The 24,470-nt window shown below is 37.4% G+C and overlaps 1 protein-coding gene across 13 annotated transcripts in view; it reads left to right on the top strand.

Moving 5' to 3' along the window:
* The window catches only part of LOC138760808 (serine/arginine-rich splicing factor 7-like), a 45,142-nt gene extending 21,019 nt beyond the window's left edge, over nucleotides 1-24,123 (top strand). For 8 of the 13 annotated variants that reach the window (XM_069931944.1, XM_069931946.1, XM_069931939.1 and 5 more), the window contains 9 exons: nucleotides 1,249-1,290; nucleotides 2,240-2,420; nucleotides 6,529-6,705; nucleotides 7,636-7,710; nucleotides 9,269-9,346; nucleotides 11,482-11,535; nucleotides 22,602-22,649; nucleotides 23,182-23,217; nucleotides 23,726-24,123. In XM_069931944.1, the coding sequence (XP_069788045.1) occupies nucleotides 1,249-1,290; nucleotides 2,240-2,420; nucleotides 6,529-6,705; nucleotides 7,636-7,710; nucleotides 9,269-9,346; nucleotides 11,482-11,535; nucleotides 22,602-22,649; nucleotides 23,182-23,217; nucleotides 23,726-23,780 (746 nt within the window). In that variant the 3' untranslated portion in view covers nucleotides 23,781-24,123. Of the gene's footprint in view, nucleotides 1-1,248; nucleotides 1,291-2,239; nucleotides 2,421-6,528; nucleotides 6,706-7,635; nucleotides 7,711-9,268; nucleotides 9,347-10,592; nucleotides 10,724-11,481; nucleotides 11,536-22,601; nucleotides 22,650-23,181; nucleotides 23,218-23,725 lie in introns of those variants that run through there. The other 5 variants (XM_069931950.1, XM_069931945.1, XM_069931947.1 and 2 more) reach the window with 2 other exon arrangements.
* The last annotated feature ends 347 nt before the right edge of the window (nucleotides 24,124-24,470 follow it).

Below are 24,470 nucleotides of genomic sequence, written 5' to 3'. Positions count from 1 at the left end.
AGATCCTTATTTTTTGAAATTGAAGTTTCATAAAAATTATCAGATAGTTTCCCAACAGTAAAAGGTTCAGAAAAACGCTGAATCTAATAGGGTACCAATGATTGTGAATAAGTTTTATAAAACTCGGCTGGAAAATTGTCGGGACTGGGAACTTTGCCAGCTTGTAAAGAGTCAATTACTACAGTAATCTCCTCAGTAGAGATGAGCTTTTCCAACAGTAACTAGTCTTCTAAAGAGAATGAAGAAATATTCAAATTATCTTAAAAAAAATTTATCAAAATTGAATCTTTAGAAGATTGAGTTATAAAGGTTAGAATAAAATGTTGAAACGCTTAATTTATCTCTACATGATCAATAGTAATCATTATCTTTAGGAATTTCTGAAATAAGTTGCTTAGCAATATAGCCTTTCATTTGATTAGCTGGAAGCTTTCTTGCTTTATCACCATGAGTATAAAATTTGGATTTACTCTGGAAAAAGTTGAGTCTGAATAGGATATGTAAGAAGTAAATCTTCAGTTTTTAGTTTGACCCTTTTTGTAAAGCTCAGGCTTCAAAGTTGCAGCATATTGTTGATCTATGACCTTCATTCAATTGGCCATTTAGTCTCTCTCAAAGTTAGATTTTTTTTCTCGTTGGCCTTAAATAAAATAATTTTACCTCTAATATAAGCTTTAAAAGAGTCCCTTATTACCAATCCAGAGACCTTGAAGAGGACTCTTTTAAAAAAGAAAGCAATTTGATTTTTAATAAATTGATATAAGCATTAAAAGAGTCCCATATTATGAATCCAAAGAGGATTTATTTTTAAAAAAGAAAGCAATTTGATTTTTAATAAATTCAAAAAAATCGGGATCTGACAATAAAATAGGATTCAAACTCAATTGTTTAGAAGCTCTGGGTAGATCGGAATATTAACTGATAGTACCATCAGAGTGGTCAGAAATTAAAATGCTCTCGTATTTACAAGAATCAATGAGTGGAATTAATTTGTTTATCTGCGAAAAAATATTAATTCTGAAAATGTGTACATTCTTTGCCAAAGCAGTGATGTCGAAATGCGAATGATGGGCCATATAGTACATTTCCTACATTATTGTCTTACGATTTTCATTGTGCTTGTACTTTCTATAACTTCATGGTTGTTTACTGGAGGCAGCCATGTTCAAGTGAATTAAAACTAATTACTATGCAGCTAGAGTTCATAATAGCCATTGTTGATCAAAAAATCTACATTTAAACCCTTAGATTTTTCCACTTTATCTCCTAAGCAGCAGTGTAGTAAAAAAGGTAATGTTACTTTTTATAATGATTGAAGAAGGAATGTTGGTTGAGTTCTTGGGGAACATCTGATAAAGAGTGTTATGTTTCTGTTTGATGAATTTTTGGAAGATGTTTAATGTCTCATTTAACTGAGACAACCATCAAGGAATTTTCCAAGTACTATAGATACAGTACTAAAATATATCCCAAGACTAAATGCATCCTCAGACCTGGTGCTTTGGGTGAGTGGTGACAGTGGAACCAAATGACAGTCATGATTGGATAGGATAGTGCTCGGCATGTGAGTACAGAGAATCACTTCTGTATCAATGCATAGAGCTGCCATATTGCTCACTAACCTGCCTCTGTTAGCTTTAGTTTCTTTTCCCCAAGTTTCCCACCCTCATCCTTTTGCTCCTGGAATCTTCATTTTCCAGTTCATAAAAGTAGGCTATACATTTCTTGACATTAGTGTCTGAATTTTTCAGTAGAAGAATATGTCCCTTTCTAATGATCAGTTCTAATAACTATCAATTTTTTTTTAATTGTGTGAAATTGAACTGTTTCTGTATGTGCCTTGTGCCAAATAAATTTGATGCCACCATCAAGGCAGGTAAATGTGTAATATAAATATATTTCTCAGTGACATTGCACTTTACTACTGATATTTGTGATTATTTAATTGTTTATGAATTTTTAAAAGTAATAAATGTTAAATTAAGATGCAAGTTTTTTTTAAATTACCACCCCTTTAATGTATGTTAGTATATCTTTGCATGTTATTTTATTAAATATTCTATTCACTGATAATTTTGCATGGATCCAATCTCTGCATATATTGTAATAAAGAGGTACATTTGTTCTGTTCTAAAATCCAATTCCATTTGAAATTATGATAGTTATTTTTTTATTGAAGTAATTTTAGTTAGGGTTCTGTTTTGCAGACTCTAATGATGTCTGATGTGCATCTCAACAGAAACCAAGGTCTATGTAGGTAACTTGGGAACAGGTGCCGGTAAAGGGGAACTAGAGCGTGCATTCAGCTACTACGGACCATTGAGGACTGTCTGGATAGCACGGAATCCCCCTGGTTTTGCTTTTGTGGAGTTTGAGGAGCCTCGAGATGCTGAAGATGCTGTTCGTGGTTTGGATGGCAAGTAAGTAAACTTTAAAGGAGAACTAAACTCATCCTTTTAGTGTTATTCTTGCAGAAGATGTATGCTTTCAGTTATATTGAAAACTTCTGGTCAGGATTCATTATGCCATCAGCATCCACGGAGAATGGGGAAGGCATGCTGTTTGCATGATAATTGCTCAAAAAAAATTGATGTGTCTCGCACGCTAGTATTCTAAACCTTGAAATTTCCAAATCACATTTTATCTCCTTGGCTTTTTAACGTTTTGCACTCCAATTTTATATTTTGGTGAAACAACAATAAATCAATTGAATAAGTGTACACACCATCACATGAAGGGCCAAATTTTCTGTGTGTGTTGCTGTTAATTGCCTATAATTGTAGTGCCCTTTGTGCAAACATCAATATAAAATGTTTTTATTGCATTTGGTTTACACGGTGCTTGAATTAAAATACATTGAACATAAAATGAACATTTTATTTTAAGCCATGATAGGCTTGTGTATATTTGTGAACATTTTTGCAAAATGCGTGGGAATTCCATGTGCATAAATGCTAGGTAAACAAATTTCTGTCTGTACATTTTATTCTGTAAAGTAGGCATTCAGTAATGAGAATGACAGTTCTGTTAGCTGGGTGGCTGAAATTTGAAGCATTGATGTTTGTTTCAAGGTTCCAAACTTTCTCTAGACTCATGAGCAACTCTTATTCAAGAGTGTCATTAGTTAAACAAATTAAGCAATAATAATTTTTGTATTATTCATAATTTCCACTGAAGTCAGCATGAAAGGAATGCAAGCCTGCTGTAAAATGGTTTGCTTTTGTTGACACCATTGGTGAAAAATCAAATCACCTCTTCCCAATCTCTCTTTGCAGATTTTATTCTTTTTGCATGTTGCATTGCTAGAGAAAGAAATCCTCATAAATAGTACAGTAAAGAGCTGTACACTTCAGCAAACTTGAATATAAAACGATACCTCATGACTCGCCCTCAACTAGGACCTTTGGGTGAGCCTTTGTTCTTCTGCATTTTGTGGAACTTTGGTTATGTTTTGGAGAGCTTTCGTGACAAATCAGTCTCCAATCAATCTGATTCTTAATTATGTAAATGAAAGGAAACATGTTGATTTGCATATGGGGAAAGGAAGATCCCAGTTAAAATTGAGAGCTGGAACTGATCAAAAAGTGGCACTTCAAAATAGTCTTACTATCCTCGTTGATCAACTTGCCAATCTTGGGCTTTGCTACAAAGTCCTTTTAAAAGGACTGTAATCAAGAAAAGTATGTAATTCATTGCTTCTTAGACAAATATTCTAAATGTGGCATAATCCAGATTTGCGCTTTTTAAAATCTAGAATTGACATTTTTCAATCTCTAATGGTAATGATAATATTGGGAGTATATTGCCTTGGCAGTATAACTGATTATGGGGCAAAACACTCTATTAGGTCAACTTTGTTTTCAGAAATTGGTGCCACTGTAAACATCAGTTTATATTTTGTCCAGGAATTGGAATTTATTTGCTTCACTTAAGTTTAAATAAAATCTTTTGATGCATTTCTTGTTGCTTAGAGATCGTTGGTGATTTACCTTCTCAACTTCTTCCCCTTGTGGCTATCCATATAACTGGTCCATGCTTGCTGTGCTGCAAGTCTGCTTGCTTTTGAAAACGCTTTTGGACTTGGTGACCTATTTCCTTCTGTTAATTTTCTATTTCATTTTGTCACTTTTGCAGGGCAGATCTGCTAATTTGTGTTAAGGTCTGAAGTTTTTTTTGACATGGTTCCTCTGAATTTTGATTATCTGTATAAACCCCCAGGCTTTTTTTGAATGCCTGGCATGAATTTTGGAGGTTAATGAAAATATAGGTTTGTGCATTCGTCCCAGAATTCTTCCATCAAAGTTGTTCAGTTTACACTTTATGCTGAGATACTTTAATGCTCATGGATGAAAAAGTTGGAATCGATTGAGGAATTGGAGTTTGAAACTTCAAATCAACAAGACACTTTCTTGCAAGGATCAAGTTCATCTGGCCAAATACTTATTACAGTGCCTTTGGCAGCAGTGCATAATGAACAATTAATTTTTTTTAATACCTGAAAGTTTCTACCTAGATATCACAAGGTGCATTATGCATGGAGGTAATAATAGTTATTTGCATTTACAATGGTTCCACAGCAATTTGTGAATTGTCGATTGTTTGAATTTTTTTTTTTTGCTTTGCTCTCTACCTTTTGTCAACTATTAATAGGTAATTTAAATGAGTCATCCAGAAATCGTGATTTAATGGCCTTGGCAATTCTGCAGTATCACTGATTTACTACGAGAGAATCACTCAACTCTTGAACTAAAGTTGTATAAATATACTTATACTGGACAATGCTTACCATTTTCTTTCATCTCTTTCCTCTCCCAGATAATTGCCTTTTTTTTTAAATCATTAAGTGGTAAATGTTATTAAACCATTGTTCTTAAAGAACAATTTTGGATTTCTTCTATTTCACTGTGGTGGTGTCATCAGTCTCAGTTGAATTTTATTTTCAGTGCAAATCTTTCAGCTTCTATCACCTGAGCCTGCTCATGACTGCTTTTTCTTTTTAAGTCCCTGAATAACAAACTGAGATGAACAACTCTTGTCCAATGAGATGACAGGAAAGTGGAGATTAATTGCTGTAATTAATCTTTTTTGGAAGGAATCCTATAAGGCCACATTTCCCAAACTGGGTTCCATGGAAAGGTGTAGGGGTTCTGTGGAAGAAATGATAGGGAGTACCGGTAATAATGATTTACCTGTTCTTCTTTAAATTGCTTTTTACCTCTGTCTTTAATTCCATTTGTTTCAGGGGGGTTGGCGAGGTACAATAGCAACCATGGCTGTGGGGGGAGGAAGGGGGAGCCAAACCAGACTCTGGAAACCTGGGGTGCTTGAAAAGTGATGGGCAAATATGACAGAACACCAAACAGCACAGCGGCCAGTTTCATGGCTGCCAGAAATCCCATGGCGAGAATGCACCTTTTCTCTGCCGAAGGAGCTGAGGGTGCAGTCGCGACTTGGAAGTGACTAAGGAGCATGCACATTGTTCTCCAATGCCCCAACTGTGCGGATGAAGCTGGTGCCTGTGGGCCAGAGTTGGCACCATTGCCAGGGTGACGTGCGCGGTGGCTTTTGGGAGCTGGTAACGGTGGCATGAAGATTTGCGGCATTTTTGAGGAGGGGGCTCTAAGGTGGCCTGTCACCTGCGGTAAGTGAACAACAGGAGGGGTGTGTGTGTGACAGGTGGCCAGTACAGCTAAATGAGAGGCCAGTAGAGAGTGGCGCCTGGGTGGCCAGACCCTCGATGGGGAGCGAGGGGCATCCTGGGCCCATGGCAGGGCTAGGTTGTGGGGGGGGGGGTGGCCTTGCTAACGCTTAGCCTAGGGCCCAGGTGGTAGTCAAACTGCTACTGGTGAGTTTATTCACTTTTTTTCTATGCTTATATACCAGGTCTTTTAAACTGTAATTGAAAATTGGGGTTCTGCAATTTCCAAGTGCTCCCCTGTTATGTCATGTTTTGAAAACTTTTGTTGATGTTTAATTCTTTGCTCCCCATATACTTGTAGTTCTGTGTTCTGTTATAGCTTCATCCATCCTGGTGAAAATTGTTTATTGCTTATTTGAATGAACAGTATAATAGCTTAAATGTGCCTTCTTTCAATAAAAATATTTTTTTAAATTTTGTCTCAGCCATGTTCCTGTTTGTTTTTTCACTGAGTTTAAGGGAGGTAGGTACTCATTCTTTGTGCTCCCCCCCCCCCCCCCCCCCAACGAATCCAAATGATGGTTTTGAACTTGCATTTTTGGACTAATGAGAGAAGTATATTTTTCTGAAATTTTAGTTGGGATCTAGTGGTGTTTACATCATTGCTGCATGAAGGTGGCTTTCAGTAAAGGAATCCGAAAAGCATGGTTGTGTGCAGAAACAAAGGTGGTAGAATCTCAATTAGTATATCTCATTGAATGCAATATGAAATAATGTACAGATTACTACTGAAGCTTTAAAATTCCAATAATGACAGCATTGTTGTACTTGAACATTTTAACTTGTGCATTGTGGGAATGTTGTGTAAACAGTCATTTCTTTAACTTAAGGGTAATTTGTGGTTCACGTGTTCGAGTGGAATTATCAACAGGAATGCCACGGCGTTCACGTTTTGAGCGGCCACCAGCACGAAGGCCCTTTGACCCAAATGATCGATGCTATGAATGTGGAGAAAAGGGTCATTATGCATATGATTGTCACCGCTATAGTCGACGCAGGAGGAGCAGGTATGGGATACCAGTCTCAGTGACTTAATATTGCTTCAAAGCATTTTAAGTATATGAAAGCAGTATTATTTTCATCTAAATAAAGAAATGCACTGCTTTATCATTGTTTGCTGATTTACATTTAAGTGTTAATTGGTCTTGTGGCATTTTTATTTGTTTGACTTTTGAGTTTCAATGTGAATGTTTTGAATATTAATGATCCGCCTGGTCCAAACCTTTCAGGTTTCTTCGTTTGAGTCAGTCACCGCGATTCAGAATGTCGTGAGCCTCATGATATCAGGCTAAGGCATCTAGCAAATCCAACAGTTTTGATGCGCCTAGAGCATACAGTGATTGGCATGAGGCCAGATCCCCTCGAGAGCCTGCTACAACTAGCTTCACCTTTAAGATTCTTTTGAGGGCAGAAAATGTTTGAGAATGAGACAAGGTGATCGCCGTTATGCTGTAAATTGGCTTTCAATTGGGCCCCTTTCTAGAGGAACACCAGATTGACCGCATTCCCTCGTAGACAAACCATCCTGCGTCAATCAAGCCTCACATTGGCTCATTTGGCTGTCAATTTGATCGTCGTTAGATTGAAGAACATCTAGATGCTGCGATGATCTGATAGATACTTCTAGATCGACTAGATCTGCTTGAGCTTGGTCCAAAGAGGGGGTCGACTGACCTGCAAACTTGCAAGGTTTACTTTATGTACCACTTACAAGTTTTTTTTTTACAATGCACAAAATGCTAAGAGAAATGTAATTTTTAAACTGGATCTACGTTATGTAGATTTTAACTAAAAAGATGTATATAGGTCCCCACATTGTCTTCAAACTGACACAAATACTGTATTGTAGCAATTTTTGTTTAGATTCCAGCAGAGATATTCCTTGAATATTATTCTGAAACGACTAAATTTAACCTTCCTCTCCTTTGTTAAACCAGGTCCAGGACTAGATCACGTTCAAGATCACGTGGAAGAAGATATACTCGTTCACACAGCCGTAGCCGTGGCAGAAGGTATTGTTACAAGCCCAGAGGACTCCAAAACCCAGAAGCAATAGAAATTCACCAAGACAATGGTTACTTAAACAAAAGTCACTTTTCATTTTCTTTAAACATGAAAACAGAATCAAACGTTAACTTCTTACTTACTTAACCCCCTTCTAATTCTAAGCACATGTGTATGTAATGTTTTATGTAAGTTCAGAAAAGTTCTTTAATTCACTGTCCAATCTCACTTCTCATTCCACCAAGTTCACTGGTTGCAGGTAATACTTACACTGTGCACAGAGTTTAACATTTATGAATTTCACCAGGCTTTGGTGCTTGAAAGGTAAATGGTTACCACTCAGGAGGGTTCTTCTCAGTTTTCAGAGAGAGATTTGTTGTTTGCTGGACACAAACTGATCCCTTTCAATCAGCCACTTCAGTGTCTTGCTGAAGAAACTTGCCTCATCAGGGTTTTCCAGATGATGACCTCTTTCTTTCATGTCACCACAGAGTTTTTATTTCCCTTATTTCAAGTGAAACATGAGACAGCCAGTCCTCTACTCATGTATGGACCACAAGGGCTTTGACCAAACTGAACTAAGCACTCACAACCCATCTTCAAAATGGGGTTTTTCCACAAGCTTGCTAGCTTGTCCTGTTCCAGTCCCAGCTGCTGAACTGTAGAACTGAATTTTCTTTCTCTCTGAGAAAAGCCTGTTTTATTCTCTCTGCTTGCAAAACCACATGGCCCTCTTAGAACAGCAACTTCCAGACAGACTGTGGCTCTGAATCTAATCCTCCGACTTCTTTTATCTGTTGCTTTTCAAAACAACAATCCATTAGTGAAGTGCCTTGGGCTCTCCCCAAAGCTTTTGCAAAGGTATTCTGAGCCAGAATGACTAGCTTGAGCAGGGCTCCAGTATTTTAAATGAGATCTGTTTTGGTGTTTGTATGTGCCATAAACTTCCTGCCACACTTTACCTCCCAAAATCCTATCTGTAAACAATATAAAACAACATATTCTGTCACAATCTACACTATACCCCCATAATCTATCTCTTTTTAAGGACATATTTATTCATAATATATAATATAACCTGTAACAGTATTCCTTTAAGTCAATGGTTCCCAACCTTTTACTTTCCACTCACATACCACTTTAAGTATTCCCTATGCCATAAATGTTCTCTGATTAATAAGGGATTGCTTAAGGTGGTATGTGGGTGGAAAGAAAAAGTTTGAAAATCACTGATTTAATCATTCCAAATTGATTCGTTATGTGCACAGTTGCATAACTCCAAAGGAAATGGACCAATGACAATTTTTTTCAAGCAAAATATTTCAGTAATAATTGGGTCTAGAGCAATAATTCTCAACCTTCCCTTCCTACTCACATACCACCTTAAGCAATCACTTACTAATCACAAAACACTTATGGCATAGGGAATACTTAAAGTGGTATGTGAGTGGAAAGTAAAAGGTTGGGAACCACTACTTTAAGGGAAGTTTAGTATCAAGAATTGGTACCTTGGGTTCTAAAATGTATTGTATAATGTAACAATAACTATATTCAAATTTTGTCAAGGTCCAGGTCATTTTCTCCTCGGAGGTCCAGATCATTTTCTCCTCGGAGGTCCAGATCTTTCTCTCCTAAAAGGTCGAGGTGAGTACAACATAACATTATTCACTCTCCTTTAAAGTATATTGAACTCTGAATCATTTGATAATTGTTTATATTCTACTGATTGCATGTTTTCATTCTTTCTTGACAATTGTTTGAAAGTTAATATCAAGGAGAGGCCTGAGGAGTTACCATCTTGAGAAGATATTAGATATTATTGGTGCTTTGTTTGTAATTGGTGCCGAATTGAATTTTTGAGCAGTGACTGTATTTAGATGCCTGTGATAACATTAATGCAGTTAATTAGTAAACAAAAAAAACTGCAGTGATCGAAAATTAAAGCAAAATGTTCTAAGTGCTCAGTGGGTCAGGCTGCAAATGTGGAGAGAACCTAAGTTAATCTTTCTGAGCAAAGAGCTGAGGTTTCCAGCATCAGGTTTTTTTTTGAGAACTGCAGGGTTGTTTACAGCTGATAATGAGTTTGCGCTTGAAAGCAAGTACAATGTTTTAAGATCTTATTGACTGCTAGAGTGTGAATTTTTTATAAATTTTAAAATTAATTCTTGAAATGGTTACAGTTGACAGTACAAAAATTTTCTAAGAAGTTGCAACATAAAGCAGGTAGTTTGACTCTAGTCTGATATGATACTCTGATTTATTCCACGCGTCCTGCTTCTATATCCTCTTATTTTGTCAATTGTCTATCTTGTTAATGGCTTTGGTGCGTTGCACTCACTGCAACTGTAATATAACTGCTAAATAATGGCGATCTTGTTTATTTAAATGTATCCTTTTTGAATAATTTTATTCCCTTCTGTATTGATTGGCTTTTGGTCTTTGTGTTTGTTATAGTACAGATTCTATCACCAATGTGTATATGTACAGATTGTAGTGTAGGATGACTGTGATTGGTTGAGAGTGTAGCCACACCTACTGGCAGGTCTTAAAGGATTGCTCCTAGCCAGACCAGGTCATTCTGGACTGGTCGACCTACTTGTGATATGCTCCAGTCTTTTAGTTAATAAAAGCTTTGGTTTGGATCAACAAGTCTTTGGTTCTTTCGACACGCACTACAGTGGTAAAATGGAATTGTTATATTGTGACAAATGGCTTCAATTTTAAGTATGTTAAAATGGAAGAAAATGTAGGTATTTAGAATGAGCTTCATGAAAACTGCAGAAGATTAATAAATATGTTTGGAATTATCATGTATACCAGTGTAATAGTCAATTTTTTCTCCTCCCCCCCCCCCCCCCCCCGCAAAATTCTTGGCCCTGACCTCCTGAAGCCTCGACTATAAATCTTCGGCTGTGCGCGCCCTGCGACACTGCTAGGCCCTGGCCGCACATCCACTCGAGCTCCTGACTCCTAGAATGTGGACTTACCATGCAGTCCCAGCTATCCAAGCTCCCAGCGCAGGTACTGACCGCAGTCAAAAATATGGCTACTGTAAAAGTCGAGGCCCCCCCCCCCCCAAAATTTGACCGATAAATTGGTCCAAAAAACTTGACTGTTACACGAGTATAAACAGTAATCACAAAAGTGCCTGAAGGAATGTACATTTTGATCATTTCTATTTGCAAACATAAACTTTCCTAATAAACATATATTTGCAGTCAGATAGTTTAAGCAATTGTGAGAGCCAACAGAAATTCAATGGTGGAGGCTTCTCTGGAATTCAGTTAGTTTATGAAAGAAGTTCAGTTGACTAGCTTATCCAGTGGCTGATTTACCCCAATTTGCAAATTAACTTGAGTGTGTGTGAGGGGGAACCTTGTATTCTTTGGTTTAAAAGCTTGTACTTTCAGACAAAATATTGGGCACTACTGTGCTTGTTTGATTATGTAGAGCAGCAAGATGCTGCACTCTTGAATAATTAATTGATTTTGGAACAATTCAGGTAATTATTAGAAAAGAAAGTCAATTAAGCAGCAGGATAAAGTACTTTAAACAAAGTACTATGCAAGAGCTTCCATTGCCATTTTAATGTATTTTTGCCTTATCTATTGTGGTTCACCCCTTCATTACTCTGGATAACTGAATCAATTGTAGATGACATCAAAGCACTTATGGAGGATTGGTAAATGTTTTTTCTAAGTTAAGTACCTGTAAGTTGTAGTTTGTTTACCCCATCTCGTATTGCTGTCATTTTAATTTGGTATTGCTCTTTTGTATAGATCTCGATCAAGGTCACGATCCAGATCCAGGTCTCTGTCAAGGCAGAGAAGCAGGTCAGTTTAATTTTCATGTAATATTTTTTCTGTTAATTAATCTGCTCCATATACGTGGAGATGGTTTTAATACCATTTGAGAAAGCTTATTATTAGCTGCAGTAAAATTTGGAAACCAGTTCATTGAGTATTGAATGCTTAACATAGGATCAAAAATAGGCCATCTTTCACTTCTAGCCTGCTCTGCCATTGATACGGCTGGTTTTCTATCTTGGGATCGTTTTCCAGCATTATGTATAATGTCTCTTGATTTCCTTAATTCCCAAAAATCTATTGATCTCTACCTGGTGTGGTGAGATAGAGAATTCCAAAGTTGACAGACATCTGAGTGAAGAAATTACGGTAATCTTCAGTCCAAAAGAGCTTAGTCTTGTACTCAGACTGTACACCTTGGTGTAGTCCCCAAATTAGTGGAAAGATTCTCCTTGCATCTAGTCTTTCAAGCACTTTAAGAATTACATAAATTTTGATGTGGTTGCTCATTCTTCTAAACTCAAATGTAGATCTAGTCCATTCAATCACTCCTCATAAGGAAGATATAAACATGCACCAGTTGACATCTTGCCGAGCCTCCATGCAGTTGCAGTAAGATTTTTATAAACAAATTTTTTTGTGATAAAGGCTAAAATACCTCTAGCCTCCAGTGACATATGCGAGCACACCTAGGACTCCTCCAGTATATCTCGTAGTATATCTCGTATGGTCCCGAGGTCTTATCTATCTGAATAATTTTTTGAAGATCTAGTACTTTCTCTTGACCTCCGTGTACTCCAGCACATTAGCCTGTTCTACACTGACCTTGCATTCACCAAGATTCTTCTCCCTCATGAACACTGCAGCAGAGTATTAATTTAGGACCTCTTCTGCCTCCAGGCACTTGTTCATCTCTTTATCCCCAATTGGTCCTCTCTAGTCATCCTTCTGTTCTTCATGTATGTGAAGAACATATTAGGTTTTTCTTTGACTTTGCCAGGATCTTATTGAGCCTTCTTGTTCTCCTGAGTCCTTTTTCCTTTCTGGCTACCATACAATTCTCGAGCCCTTCCTAACATTTGCTTTCTTGTCCTTGTGCAACCTTCTTCCTCTTGACTAGCTGCCTACCCATTTTGTCAACCATGGTTCCCTTATCCTATCATCTTTTCCCTGTCTCAGTCGGGCAAACCTATCCAGGAACCCATGCATGTGGTTCCAAAACATCCTCCATATTTCTGCTGTGCATTTCCCTGAGAACATCTGTTCCAAATTTACACTCTCAATTCCTCCCTAATTCCCAATTGAACATGTTCCCATTTTGTTTACAATCCTTGTCCATAATCCTGCTTCCCCACCGAGATTTCAGAATTGATTCATTACTGAATATTAGATCCAGTATGGCCTCTTCAGTTGGCCTGTCCAAATACTGTGACAGGTATCTTTGGCTACATCTGAACCTTTTTGCACTCTTGGGGAAGTTGAAGTCTTCCATTTCAACAGCCCTGTTCTCCTTTCCAAAATTGTTCTTATTTGCTCCTCAATGTCCTGGTGGCAATTTGAGGCCCAAAGAATATTTCCAATAGTGATCGCTGCCTACCTGTTTCTGACTATAATTCAGTAGGTGATCCTTCTACAATGTCCTCCCTTTCAGCAGCTGTGATAATTTCCCTGATTAGTAATGCTGCTCTCCTCTCAACTCCTTTGCTATCCCTTTTGAAATGTCTAAACCCATGAACTTGCATCCCATGTACTGATCCATACTCTTAAGTTCATTAAAGAACACAGACTACCTTTATGCTCCATTCTTCATCACAACCTCACTGTGCATCCTATATATCTTTTCACCAACTGCTCCATCATCTGACCTAACACTCTGGTTCCCATCCCCCTACTTAGTTTAAACGCTCTGTAACTTCTCCAGTAAATCTGCCCACAATAATATTGGTCCCTCCCCAGTACAGGTATAAACCATCCTTTTAAGTGATTCACCCCTGAGAATCAAAAATCCTAATTTCCCTCTAAATGTGCAAATCCTTACTTTTGAACTGTACTGCAATGCCCATACGTGCTGGAAACTCAAGTGATGTAGCATTCATAAGGAAGAGTATCCAATGTTTCCGGTTACCCTCTATTTCCTATAGATGCTGTCTGACCTCCTGAGTTCCTCCAGCTCTTTAGTGTATTGCTTTACAATCCTAGCATATGCAGACTTTCATGTTTAATCCTGTTCTCCATATTTTTCAGATACTTCCTAACCTGCTGGAAAAACATCCTCTTAGCATTAACCATATCAATTCACAGCATTGTTTTTTATTTTCATAGCAAGTTCCTACCATACCTGCAAGGATGCAGCTCCAGAAACTCTCCACCTTCACAAATGCCAGGGGGAAATGGAAAGAGATTTGAAGGATGTGCAACCTATCTTGCTGCTTCCTGAAATCCCCAGCATTCCAAAAGCTGTGTTTCAGTTAATTCAATTTGCTCCACTTGATTACAAGAAATGGTTCAAAGCACTGGATAAAACAAAGACTATGGAATAAAACAACATCCTAGCTAAAATACCAAAAACCTTGTGCCCCAGAACTAAATGTTTACAACCCTGGAACCTGACAATGTGCCTAAGTATGTCCTATTCACAGAGTAGGACTAATGCAGTGCAGCTAATTATTCCCTGTCAATCATCAACAGAATGGTAGTGACAAGCTATCAAGCAGCATTAACTCTGGTGTGCAGTTTGGGTTTGCCAGGACTGCTCAGTTCTAGACCTTCACAGCCTTGGTTCAAACTTAGACAAAAGAGCTGAATTGTACAGTGAAAGTGACCATTCTTGATGTCAAGGCAGAATTTGACCAAATGTGGTATCAAAACACCCAAGTAACAGTGAAATTAATGGCATTGAAGGGAAAGTACTTCAGTAGATGGAGTCATTTTTCTCACATAGGTTCTGGTAAATGTATGTCAATCCTTGCAGTCCCAGGTTATCACTGCAGTGTTCTAGGTCCATGCATCTTCAGCACTTTGGCACATGCTCTTGCATACCAATCCTTATGCCACCATGCCTGTGTTGCCAATTTCAATGAGCTAAGTATTTGTATCCATCGACGTATCGACTCTCCCCAGGGCACTACCATTTACTGTATGTCCTAAACTGATTTAACTTTCTGTATTACTTTGCACTTGAGTCCATTAAATTTAATCTTCTAATCCTCCTGATCAAGATTAATCAGGATCCTTTTGTATTCTAAATTTTTTGTAACCTTAGACATCCTGCTTCCATGTCCACCAAACTGCCAATTTTTGCATAGAAAATAGGGAAGGTCCTTAAAGAATATGGATACTTAAGAAATTGGGAGGGCAAAGAGGGACCTGAAATATCATCAGTGGACAGGATAATGATTAAGGGCAAGAAGATTACCAGGGAGAAAGGAAAGGGCTTATTAGGGTCAAAATAGTGATCTATGGCAGGAGTAAGGTCTTAAATAAATATTCTCATCATATTCACTTAAAAGGGAGAGCTTTGTATTGGAGAATTTAGGCAGTGAAATTCTAAAACATTATCAAAAGGGTGACATTGGCTTATTTAAAGTTGGCAGATCTACAGGACACAATGAGGGATGTTGCAGGCTACATTGGGAAGAAACAGGTGTGCTGTAGGTTCCATTGGAAAGCAGGGGAAAGATTGCTGCAATATTAGCAGATTTTTTAAAAATCTTAGGCCACAGGTAGGGTCAGAACATGTACCATTGAATATCAGCAGGAATAAGCCAGGTAATTAATTACAGGCTATGGATGTAATTCATTGGTAGGAAAGATATTTAAAAATTAGGAACTGGATTGATTGGCACTTGGATTGCCTAGGGTTAATCAAAGATGGTCAACATTTGTTTAGTTAGAGGTGGCATGGCTATTACAGCGCCAGTGACCCAGATTTGAATCCAGCACCGTCTGTAAGTATGTTCTCCATGTAACCTGTGTGGGTTTTCCCTGGATGCTCCAGTTTCCTCCCACCGTCCAAAACGTACATGCTTTTATGTTAATTGGGTATCATTGGTTTCAATGGCCAGAATCTGCTTACCATGTTTTCAATAAAAAAAGTCTTACCAATTTGATTGAATTTTTTCAAGACATAATAAGGCAGCTGGAAAGTAATGTCATTGATGAAGTCTACATTGACTTCACTAACGTCTTGGACAAGATTCTGTAGAGGAGACTGGTCCAGAATGTTAGTTCATTTGACCTTGAGCAAGTTGGCAAATAGTTACAAAATTGGCTTTGTAATAATGGCAGGGCTGATGGTAGAAGGTTATGTTTGGGAGTCAAATGACCAGTAGTATATGACATGGATTGGTGCCAGGAACCTCATTGCTCATCATGTACATTAATGGTCTGTATATTATCGAGAAGATATGATTAGAAGTTTGCATATGACAAGAAAATTAATGTTGATCTTGAGGAGGACATTTGTTACAGGATAAGATTGATTAAATCTTGTTTAAATATGCATGAGGTGATGTTTTAAAGGACTAATAAGGATAGGATATGCATAATGGTTGGCCTTGGAGTATTAAAGGACCTCATTTTGCAAGTCCAAGACCTTGAAGATATCAGCATGGGTAGATAAGATAATGAAGAAGGCGTACAAGATTCTTGCTTTCTTTACCCAGAGCATAGAATAAAAGAACAATGAGGTTAGGGTACAAGGATAGAGATCAAGAATCTGGTTGGGTGGTGCCAGAACAACAATCTTGCTGTCAATGTCACAAAGACCATGGAGCAGTTGATTTTTAGAAGGAGAAGCCTGAGGGACCAAGAGATGAGATTTAGATTAATCTGAACAAAAATAATTCACACCGCTATTTGGTTAGAATTTGGAACAGTCTCTTGCAACATTTAAGTATTTAGAGGAGCATTTAAATTATTAAAGCATTGGAAGACTACAGACTAGATGGTAGTAAATGGTATTAATACTTGATGGTTGGCATGGACATGGGTTGAAGGATCTAATTCTGAGCATCCATTCACTTCACCTTTGTTGATTGGCTTTCATATGTGATATCCACACAACACATTGGAGTGACTCAAGCAGTCGATTTTGACAGCATATCACCTGGTGATCTCTTCCATCATGGTTAAAATACAAGTTTCAGACCCAGGTTTCCTGCTGTCAAACTAAATGTTAAATATGAAATATTATTTAAATAATTAATCTTGTCTTGTACATCGCTAGACCTAAAATAGTCTGTCTCCTTCCCCGCCCCCCCCCCCCCCCCCCCCCCAACTGCTGGGAAAATCCCACATGATTGTTCTGAATCAGTACAATGCTGATTATCAGAAAGGGTTGGGACCGGACCTATTTCAAATGACTGAATTTTTCGGATAACTGGTAAGATTACGACCCAAACCCCGTAATATCAAAATAAAGTTATTCCTTTTTTGATGAATAATTCGTATTTAAATATTTGGAATTCTAAAGGTATAAAGGTGATCGATGATTGTTTTGAAGACGGACTGTTTTTCTTTTACTAGACTTAGGAAAAAATTTTGGATACCATCTAATTCTTTATTTGTATATTATCAAGTGCAAGATTTGGTGATGGATAATTTTGGAAGAGAAATGACGCTACCTAAATTAACTGAGCTTTTGATTTTAGATACATTACAAAAGGAATTTATTTCAGACATGTATGCCTTGTTACAAGATAAGGTGAATAAACCAAATTTAAGTCAATCCAGAATTAAATGGGAAGAAGATTCCTCTTTTGATACATCTCAAGAGGAATGGGAAGTTATGTGTCAAGATAGTGTGAATAAATTACTTAATGTAAGATATAGTTTAGTTAATTATAATTATTTTACATCAGCTATACTTGACTCCCGAGAACTTAAAAAGATGGTTTTAGTAATTCAGATTTATGCTTTAGGTGTGGACTTCATACTGGAACACTTGTACATGCAGTTTGGTCTTGTGATAAGGTTCAACCATTCTGGGAAAAAATTAGTCTTTTTGGAAGAATTATTTAAGATTAAATTACCATTGGATCCATTAAATTTTTTTGTTGGGTTATACCATATCTTTAGTCACTGGTTTAGGGTTGGACAAGTTTCAGATGGTGTTTGTTTGTTTAGCATTAGCGATAGCACAGAAATGTATTGCGATTACATGGAAAGATAATGTGGAATTAAATTATAGCCCACTGGCATAATGAGTTGAGATCTTGTATTTATATGGAGAAAATAGCATATAATTTGCATAATATTCTTGTTCAGATGTGGTCACCTTATTTGAAATTTATGGGTTTGGAAATATCTTAATTTTTTTTATTGTAAGTTTGACCACACAGCAAATGTAATTAACTGATATGGTTTTTTTTGCTCCCCTTGAGGAGGGTCTGTTGTGGGTGGGGGGGGGTGGATGGTGGTGTTGTTTATTTTAGTTTGTCTTGTTTATTTATAATCTTAAAATACATATATAAAAAAAACAAAAGGTTTCCACAAAAAAAAGGTTGGGACCGGACCTATTTCGGATGACTGGTCATTTTTTTAAAAAAGCAGCCAGTAGCAATAGGAAATCATGTATAATAAACCACAACAAACATAAGCATTAAAATAATTTTTAATTCTCACCAAAAAAACAGCTGGCTGCTGCTAATCCCCAATACGTTCCTGCTACTGATCCCTGACATGTCCCAACTGCTGCCGCCAATCCCCGAGGAGGTTTCCCAGGCCGGTTGAACACTCATTTGACGAGTCGGTGGGCTCCTGTCTCCTCATAGGCTCGTTCCAGCAGGGGCTGTTCCGGCTTCAAGTCCTGGTACTCCATGTTTGAGTTCAACACATTCCTAATCTTCACGTGCGCACTCCCCCTTCCCAACTGCTGCCACCAATCACTGACTCCTGCCTGGGAGCCTGAAGTTCCTGCTCAGGAGGCCACTCTCCTTGATGACGCTGGGACAAGGGATTCTCCCAACCACTTGTGGCTGGGAGACAGTGGCACGCAGTTGGAGAGAGAAGTCAATAGAAGTAGGTGAAGAAGAAATGGAAGGAGAGATGGTAGGGAGTTACCTGAAACTAGGACTATCGTCATTCTAATTTCATGTCAGGTGAATTTTTTTTTCAACCTGTGCGCTCATTTCAGCTCCCAAAAAAAAAATTTGGATAACTGAGGATTTCTGATTGTTTGGGATATCCTCAGTTATCCAAATATTTTTGGCAGTGAACCAATGTCACTTCTGGGACCAAAGAAAATTGGATAAATGAGGATTTCAGAAAATTAGAGTTGTACTGTTCTGAAATTGATTTGCCTAGATTCAGTGAAGATTAAAGTCGCACGATTATTGCCATGCTTACAAGCCTCATAATTTCTACATTTTACTCTTACAGTGTAGGCTTTTGTATGGATTACCTCCACCAGCAATTCTTTTACTTGCCCAAACTTAGTTTTCCACTATTGTACTGATCTTGTCCTTATCAACATCATCCTTTTTATTATCTTTCTAAAATTCTTTTTGGTACTGTGGAACATTGTTCTCCGCCTTGGTTACTTTGAAACCACTTGTCTCCACTGGAATACAGCCAATTCTGTTTTGTATCATCAATTTACCCTGTTACAAATATTACATCTATTCAGAGCTTTTGTTTTGTTTTACTATTTCTTTGAGTCATACAGTATGGACGTAGGTCCTTTGACCAACCACATCTATATTAAGCAGGAGGAATAATCCATCTACTTTTTTTTTTCAGTAGCACAGGGCTTTTTTTTTTAAATTTTTTATTTTTCACACCATAAATCACGTTATATCTACTCTAATCCCACTTTTTTTGTTACATCCTCATACACATTCCCCCCTTCTAGCTCCTGATCTAGATTGGGGACAATGCTCATACCTTTGGAATGTGAGAGGAAACTAGAGGGGAATCCTTCCTGATCGCATGTAGGATATCCATGCTCTGCACGCAGCAGCAAAGGTTACGTTTAAATCTGTTTCTGGAGCTGAGACAACATCAACAACAACCATAACACTAAGTTGCCCCACTGACCTTGTTTTGCAGGTGCACTTGTGTTTGCATGCTCTATTCTTTCCTGTCATAGCTGGTTATTACCCTTACTACTATTTGCCTCGTGTTTTCATATTCTGAATTTCCTTCTTTTAAAGTCCATTTTCCCTCAACTATTTAAAGAGCTTTATACAAACTTGGTTATTGGATTTGCTGGGACACAATTCGCAGCTCAAATCAAAGGCAGTCTGTCATTGTGGAATGGCTCTCTACTAAAGTGGCCAGTGTCACCCATTTTTCCCCACATCATTCTTTGAGGCATAAATTTAACTTATTGATTTTTGTTGATCCTATGCCAGTTTGCATGCACTTAAGGTAAGAATTTAGAGATTATTACCATTGCTTTTTTTTTCATTTAAAACCTAAGTGTTCATTCTCCCTCAGTAGAGGGCGGCACAGTTAATGCAGCAGTTAGCACAATGCTATTACTATGCCAGCAACCTGGTTTTGAATTTGGCACTGTCTGTAAGGAGGGGTTTGTATGTTTTCCAGTGTCTGCATTGGTTTCCTCCGGGTGCTCAAGTTTCTTCTCACCCTTCAAAATGAACAGGGGTTGTAGGTTAATTAGGATACTTGGGCTCGTGAGCCAGAAGGTCCTGTTACGGTGCTCTGTTAAAATTTAAATTTAGAACGAACCAGAGAATATTACAGCACAGAAACAGGCCCCTGCAGCCCTTAGTCTGCGCCGAATTACCTTTGTGCCTAGTCCCACTGACCTGCACCCAGTCCATTGCCCTCCATACACTGCCATCCATGTACCTGTCCCCAAATGTTAAAAATGAGTCTGCATTCCGCACTTCCACCACTCTGTGCGAAGTTCCACCTCAACTTTTCACCCTTAACCCATGTCCTCTGGTTTGTATCTCACCTACCCTCAGTGGGAAGAGCTTACCTACATTTAATCTGAGCAACCCTTCATAATTTTAAATACCTCTATCAAATTTCCCCACATTCTTCTATATTCCAAGGAATAAAGTCCTGTCCTGTTTAAACTTTTCCTGTAACTCAGTTCCTAAAGTCCGGGCAACATCCCAGTAAATATTCTCTGTTTTCCTAATATCTTTCCTGTAATTAGGTGACCAAAAGTGTACACAATATTCCAAATTTGGCCTCACCAATGTCTTGTACAACTTTACCATAAAAATCCCAACTCCTATACTCAATATTTTGATTTATGAAGGCCAATATACCAAAAGCTGTCTTAACAACCCTGTCTACCTGTGTTGCCACTTTCAGGGAATTATGTATCTGTATTCCCAGGTCCCTCTGTTCTACTGCACTCCTTGCACCCTACTATTTACTGTGTACGGCCTTTCTTGGCTTGTCCTTCCAAAATGCAACACTTCACACTTGTTTGCATTAAATTCCATCCGACATTTTTCAACCCACTTTTCGAGCTGGTCCTGATACCTCTGGAAACTTTAAAAAAACATTCTTTGTTGTCAACACCTCCAATCTTATTGTATCTGCAAACTTGCCGATCCAATTTACCACGTTATCATTTGAATCATTGATACAGATGTCAAACAACACCTTTATTGGTGGCAATGGCTTAGGCTCCTGCCTTGCTCCCTATTAATCACTCATACCTGCCTTACTTGTAGTCATTCGGTCATTTCTGTTCTTCTGAAGTATTGAGTTCACTTCATTGACTCTGAAATGAAGTGAAGTTCAACAAGATCTGCAGTCACTTGCTACAGATCTGGCTGCAGAGTTTATACATGATATAGCCACATGTCTGTCCAAATTTATTTGATTCGTACTTTGTTTTTCAACTATTTACAACGTCTTAGATTTGGTTTTAAGTTGATCCTTTTTTTGTGCTCTTGATTGAAATTAGTGAATCCCTTCATTGGATAGAGTGAGAGAGAGAGAAACTCTAATTAATTTCTTTCTATGCACATGTGCAAAACTTGCTCCTCTCCCCATCCCCCAGTTTGAGTTGCTGGTTCTCTTTATTAATTCAACCCTGTCTTTTTTAAAATACTAGCACAAAGTAGTGTCTGTTACACTTCTGCATTTCACTGGAGGGCAGGGGCACAAAGAACTTCATTTCAATATTAATAGTACTTTTTGGGTTGAAATCAAGATAAATTTGTTATTGAGAAGGTGTGCATTTATTTTGCTAATTACTGTTTTGGCTGGTTGAATGAAAAAAAAACTGAGGAAAGACCTTGGAAGTGACTATTCCCACTTTCTCACTCCCATGTTTTTGATCAGTACAAGAGAGTTTAAGGAGCTAAAAAACCTTGGTCTGTGAAATGACTTGATAACACTTCAGATAAAATGTGCAGAAAATTAATATGCAGCTGACCATTGATCGGAACAGAATTTCCATGCAATGGCAATTTATTGGTAGTTCAGGAGGAATTGAACTTGTTTTATATGAAATTTTAAATAGCAAAGAACTAGTAGTTTCATAATCTTGGGATGCCACAACATTGACTGCCAGGGAATGGCTATTTAACGCTAACGGAAGCTTGCTTAAAAATGATAGTTTAAGAAATTATTATGTTTCCTCAGTCCTGTTGGTTTAAGAGCAAGTTCTGGTGATAGCAAGTACTCCAGTTCCATCTCTTCCCTTTCCCTTGCTATCCTCTACTGGTTTGACTTTCTGCACTTATCACTGTTTTCCTGAGGTGTTCTCTTGCTATTGCTGTCTTGTAAGTGCTGCACCATTCTGGTGTTGGGAAAACTTGAGCTAAGGTTTGGATGTGGCAATTTGTGTTTGAATTCAATTAAACTATTTAAATGTGTCTTGAGTTTGCAGAAAACTGAATTAAGATTTGCAATAACAATTCAACTGACTTATTGAGGGACTGGCTAATGAGATCTATAAACCAGATACAGGCTGCTTCGTGGTGGTGTATTTTCCTTATCTGTAGTTATCTTGAATACACACCTTCTGCAGACTGGAAGTTAAATCCTCTTATTTATGCTAATAAACATGGTAAATTATTTTTGAAACTTGTGTAGTTGTACAATTTATCTTGGGTATTGAATTTAATGCAATTTGGTTAAACATTTTTTAAATACAGATCTCTGTCTCCTCTACGAAGATCTAAATCTCGCTCTCTTGTTCGAAGGTGAGAGGAAATCACAGTAATTGTTTACTTTGTTCAAATCCTTTTTCTATACTTTCTTTCCTCTCCCAGTCAGTTTAATTTTTAAATTGCATGTCCCCTGGGAAAAGCCTTAAATGGTTGATCTGTTAACGATCTAGAATTAGCATTGAGCTATTTTGGTTAATTCTGATTTTATGATTCTTGGGGATTAAAGTACTCTGATGGGTTTACGATTGTGTAGATTTAGTTATAGAAGTTGGAATGTATGTTTCCTGAAAATTTCAGGTCCCTATTGAATATTGTTTCATTTTGGGTTGGATACATATTCACCTTTGTTTTCTACCATTTAAACTTTTGAATCCAGATCCTAATAACACACTATGAATGGCCTATCCTTGGTAGAATAGCTTTGGAATTGAGGTTTGTTGTTCAGATTAAGTTGAAAGCTTTAGTTTGTTACTGTTAATTTGTGGAGTGAAACCTTGCACTTGCCCTTGCCTGTCTGTTATCCTTTGGATATTTAATTAACTTCTATATTCTATTCCAAAAACAGTTGCTCAAAGTCCAGATCACATTCACCAAAGGGAAGGTAAGGAATCACCGAAACTAACAATTTATGCACAAGAGAAATGGATTTTTCTCTACTTAATTATATTTGTAAGAATATTCATTAAAATGTCTGAGTCTATACCTGCAAAACTAATTTAGATTTAAGAAATTTCTTATTTTTTTATTCTACCATAAATTGTTAATACATCTCCAGTTTGTTTTGGTCAGACATAGTCATGCAATAATATAAACAGGATTGATGAAAAAGCATGGTCTTTGAATTGTATATTGGTAGTTAATAACCTGAATGTCTTAGGTAATGAATCTTGGCTTGTTGCTTTTATTCAAAATGGACTAGTATATTTAAAATAAACTCGTTATTTCTTAAAACATTATGGCCTGAGAAATTCTAAATCTGCATCAGCAAAGTGCTGGATCACAATTTATTCAGAATGGGGATATGTTATTGATAGTCTGCTGAAATGTGTATTGATGTAAATAAATTTTGTTCTTGAAATTTTGTTCTAATTATCTTTTTCCTCCCTCAGTCGCACACCATCTGAAAATTCTCGTAGAAGTGCAAGTCCTGATGGAAATGACTAAGTCCAGTTTGCAAAGCTAAACTTTAGAATTTTTTTTGGTTTACATTCTTTGAAGTTATATGGGAATCTTTTGGTTCTTTGTGGGGGTTTTGATTTAATTTTAAATGAAAGGGCTTGTTTCTAATTTAATTGTCATGCTTTTTTTTCCCCCTTTTGTGGAGAAAATATTAGCATGAGTAGGATGTTTTTTAAAAAGATTGCACATCCTGGAGACTAAATTGAGTGATCTGCATTTTCCCCTACATAAGTGTTGTATTCTTATGTTGTAATATCAGATTCAGCAAGCCATTTGATGTATCACATTTTTGTATCTGGAGATAGAAATAAATAAATTGTCTTGAGAAGTGTGAATGTCTTTTTTAATTGGACCAGTACAAAATCATTGCACTTAGTTGAATTTATTGTTACCTCTGGTGAAAATGGAAGAATAACATAATTGGGAGTAGCTCGGGAATGGGATCGTCATCTCATCACTACACAAGGGAGCTCTTGAAAAACAAGTACAGTTTGTAGGATCACACATCTGCAAAGATTAATCTTAGAATATGGAAGCTTTGGTATAGTAACAGTGATAATCTTTGGGCTTGTGACCACTGGAGAATGAAGCCTACTTTTCTTTCAGCACTAATCCGTGGAGGGATCAGCGTAGGAGAGGATCAGTGAATCCACTTTTGGTTTTGAGTCCCAATAC

This window comes from Narcine bancroftii, chromosome 4 (assembly GCF_036971445.1).
Source record: "Narcine bancroftii isolate sNarBan1 chromosome 4, sNarBan1.hap1, whole genome shotgun sequence".
Taxonomy (NCBI): domain Eukaryota; kingdom Metazoa; phylum Chordata; class Chondrichthyes; order Torpediniformes; family Narcinidae; genus Narcine; species Narcine bancroftii.
Note: the sequence above shows the minus strand (reverse complement) of the source record. Positions and strands in the feature narration are given on the sequence as shown.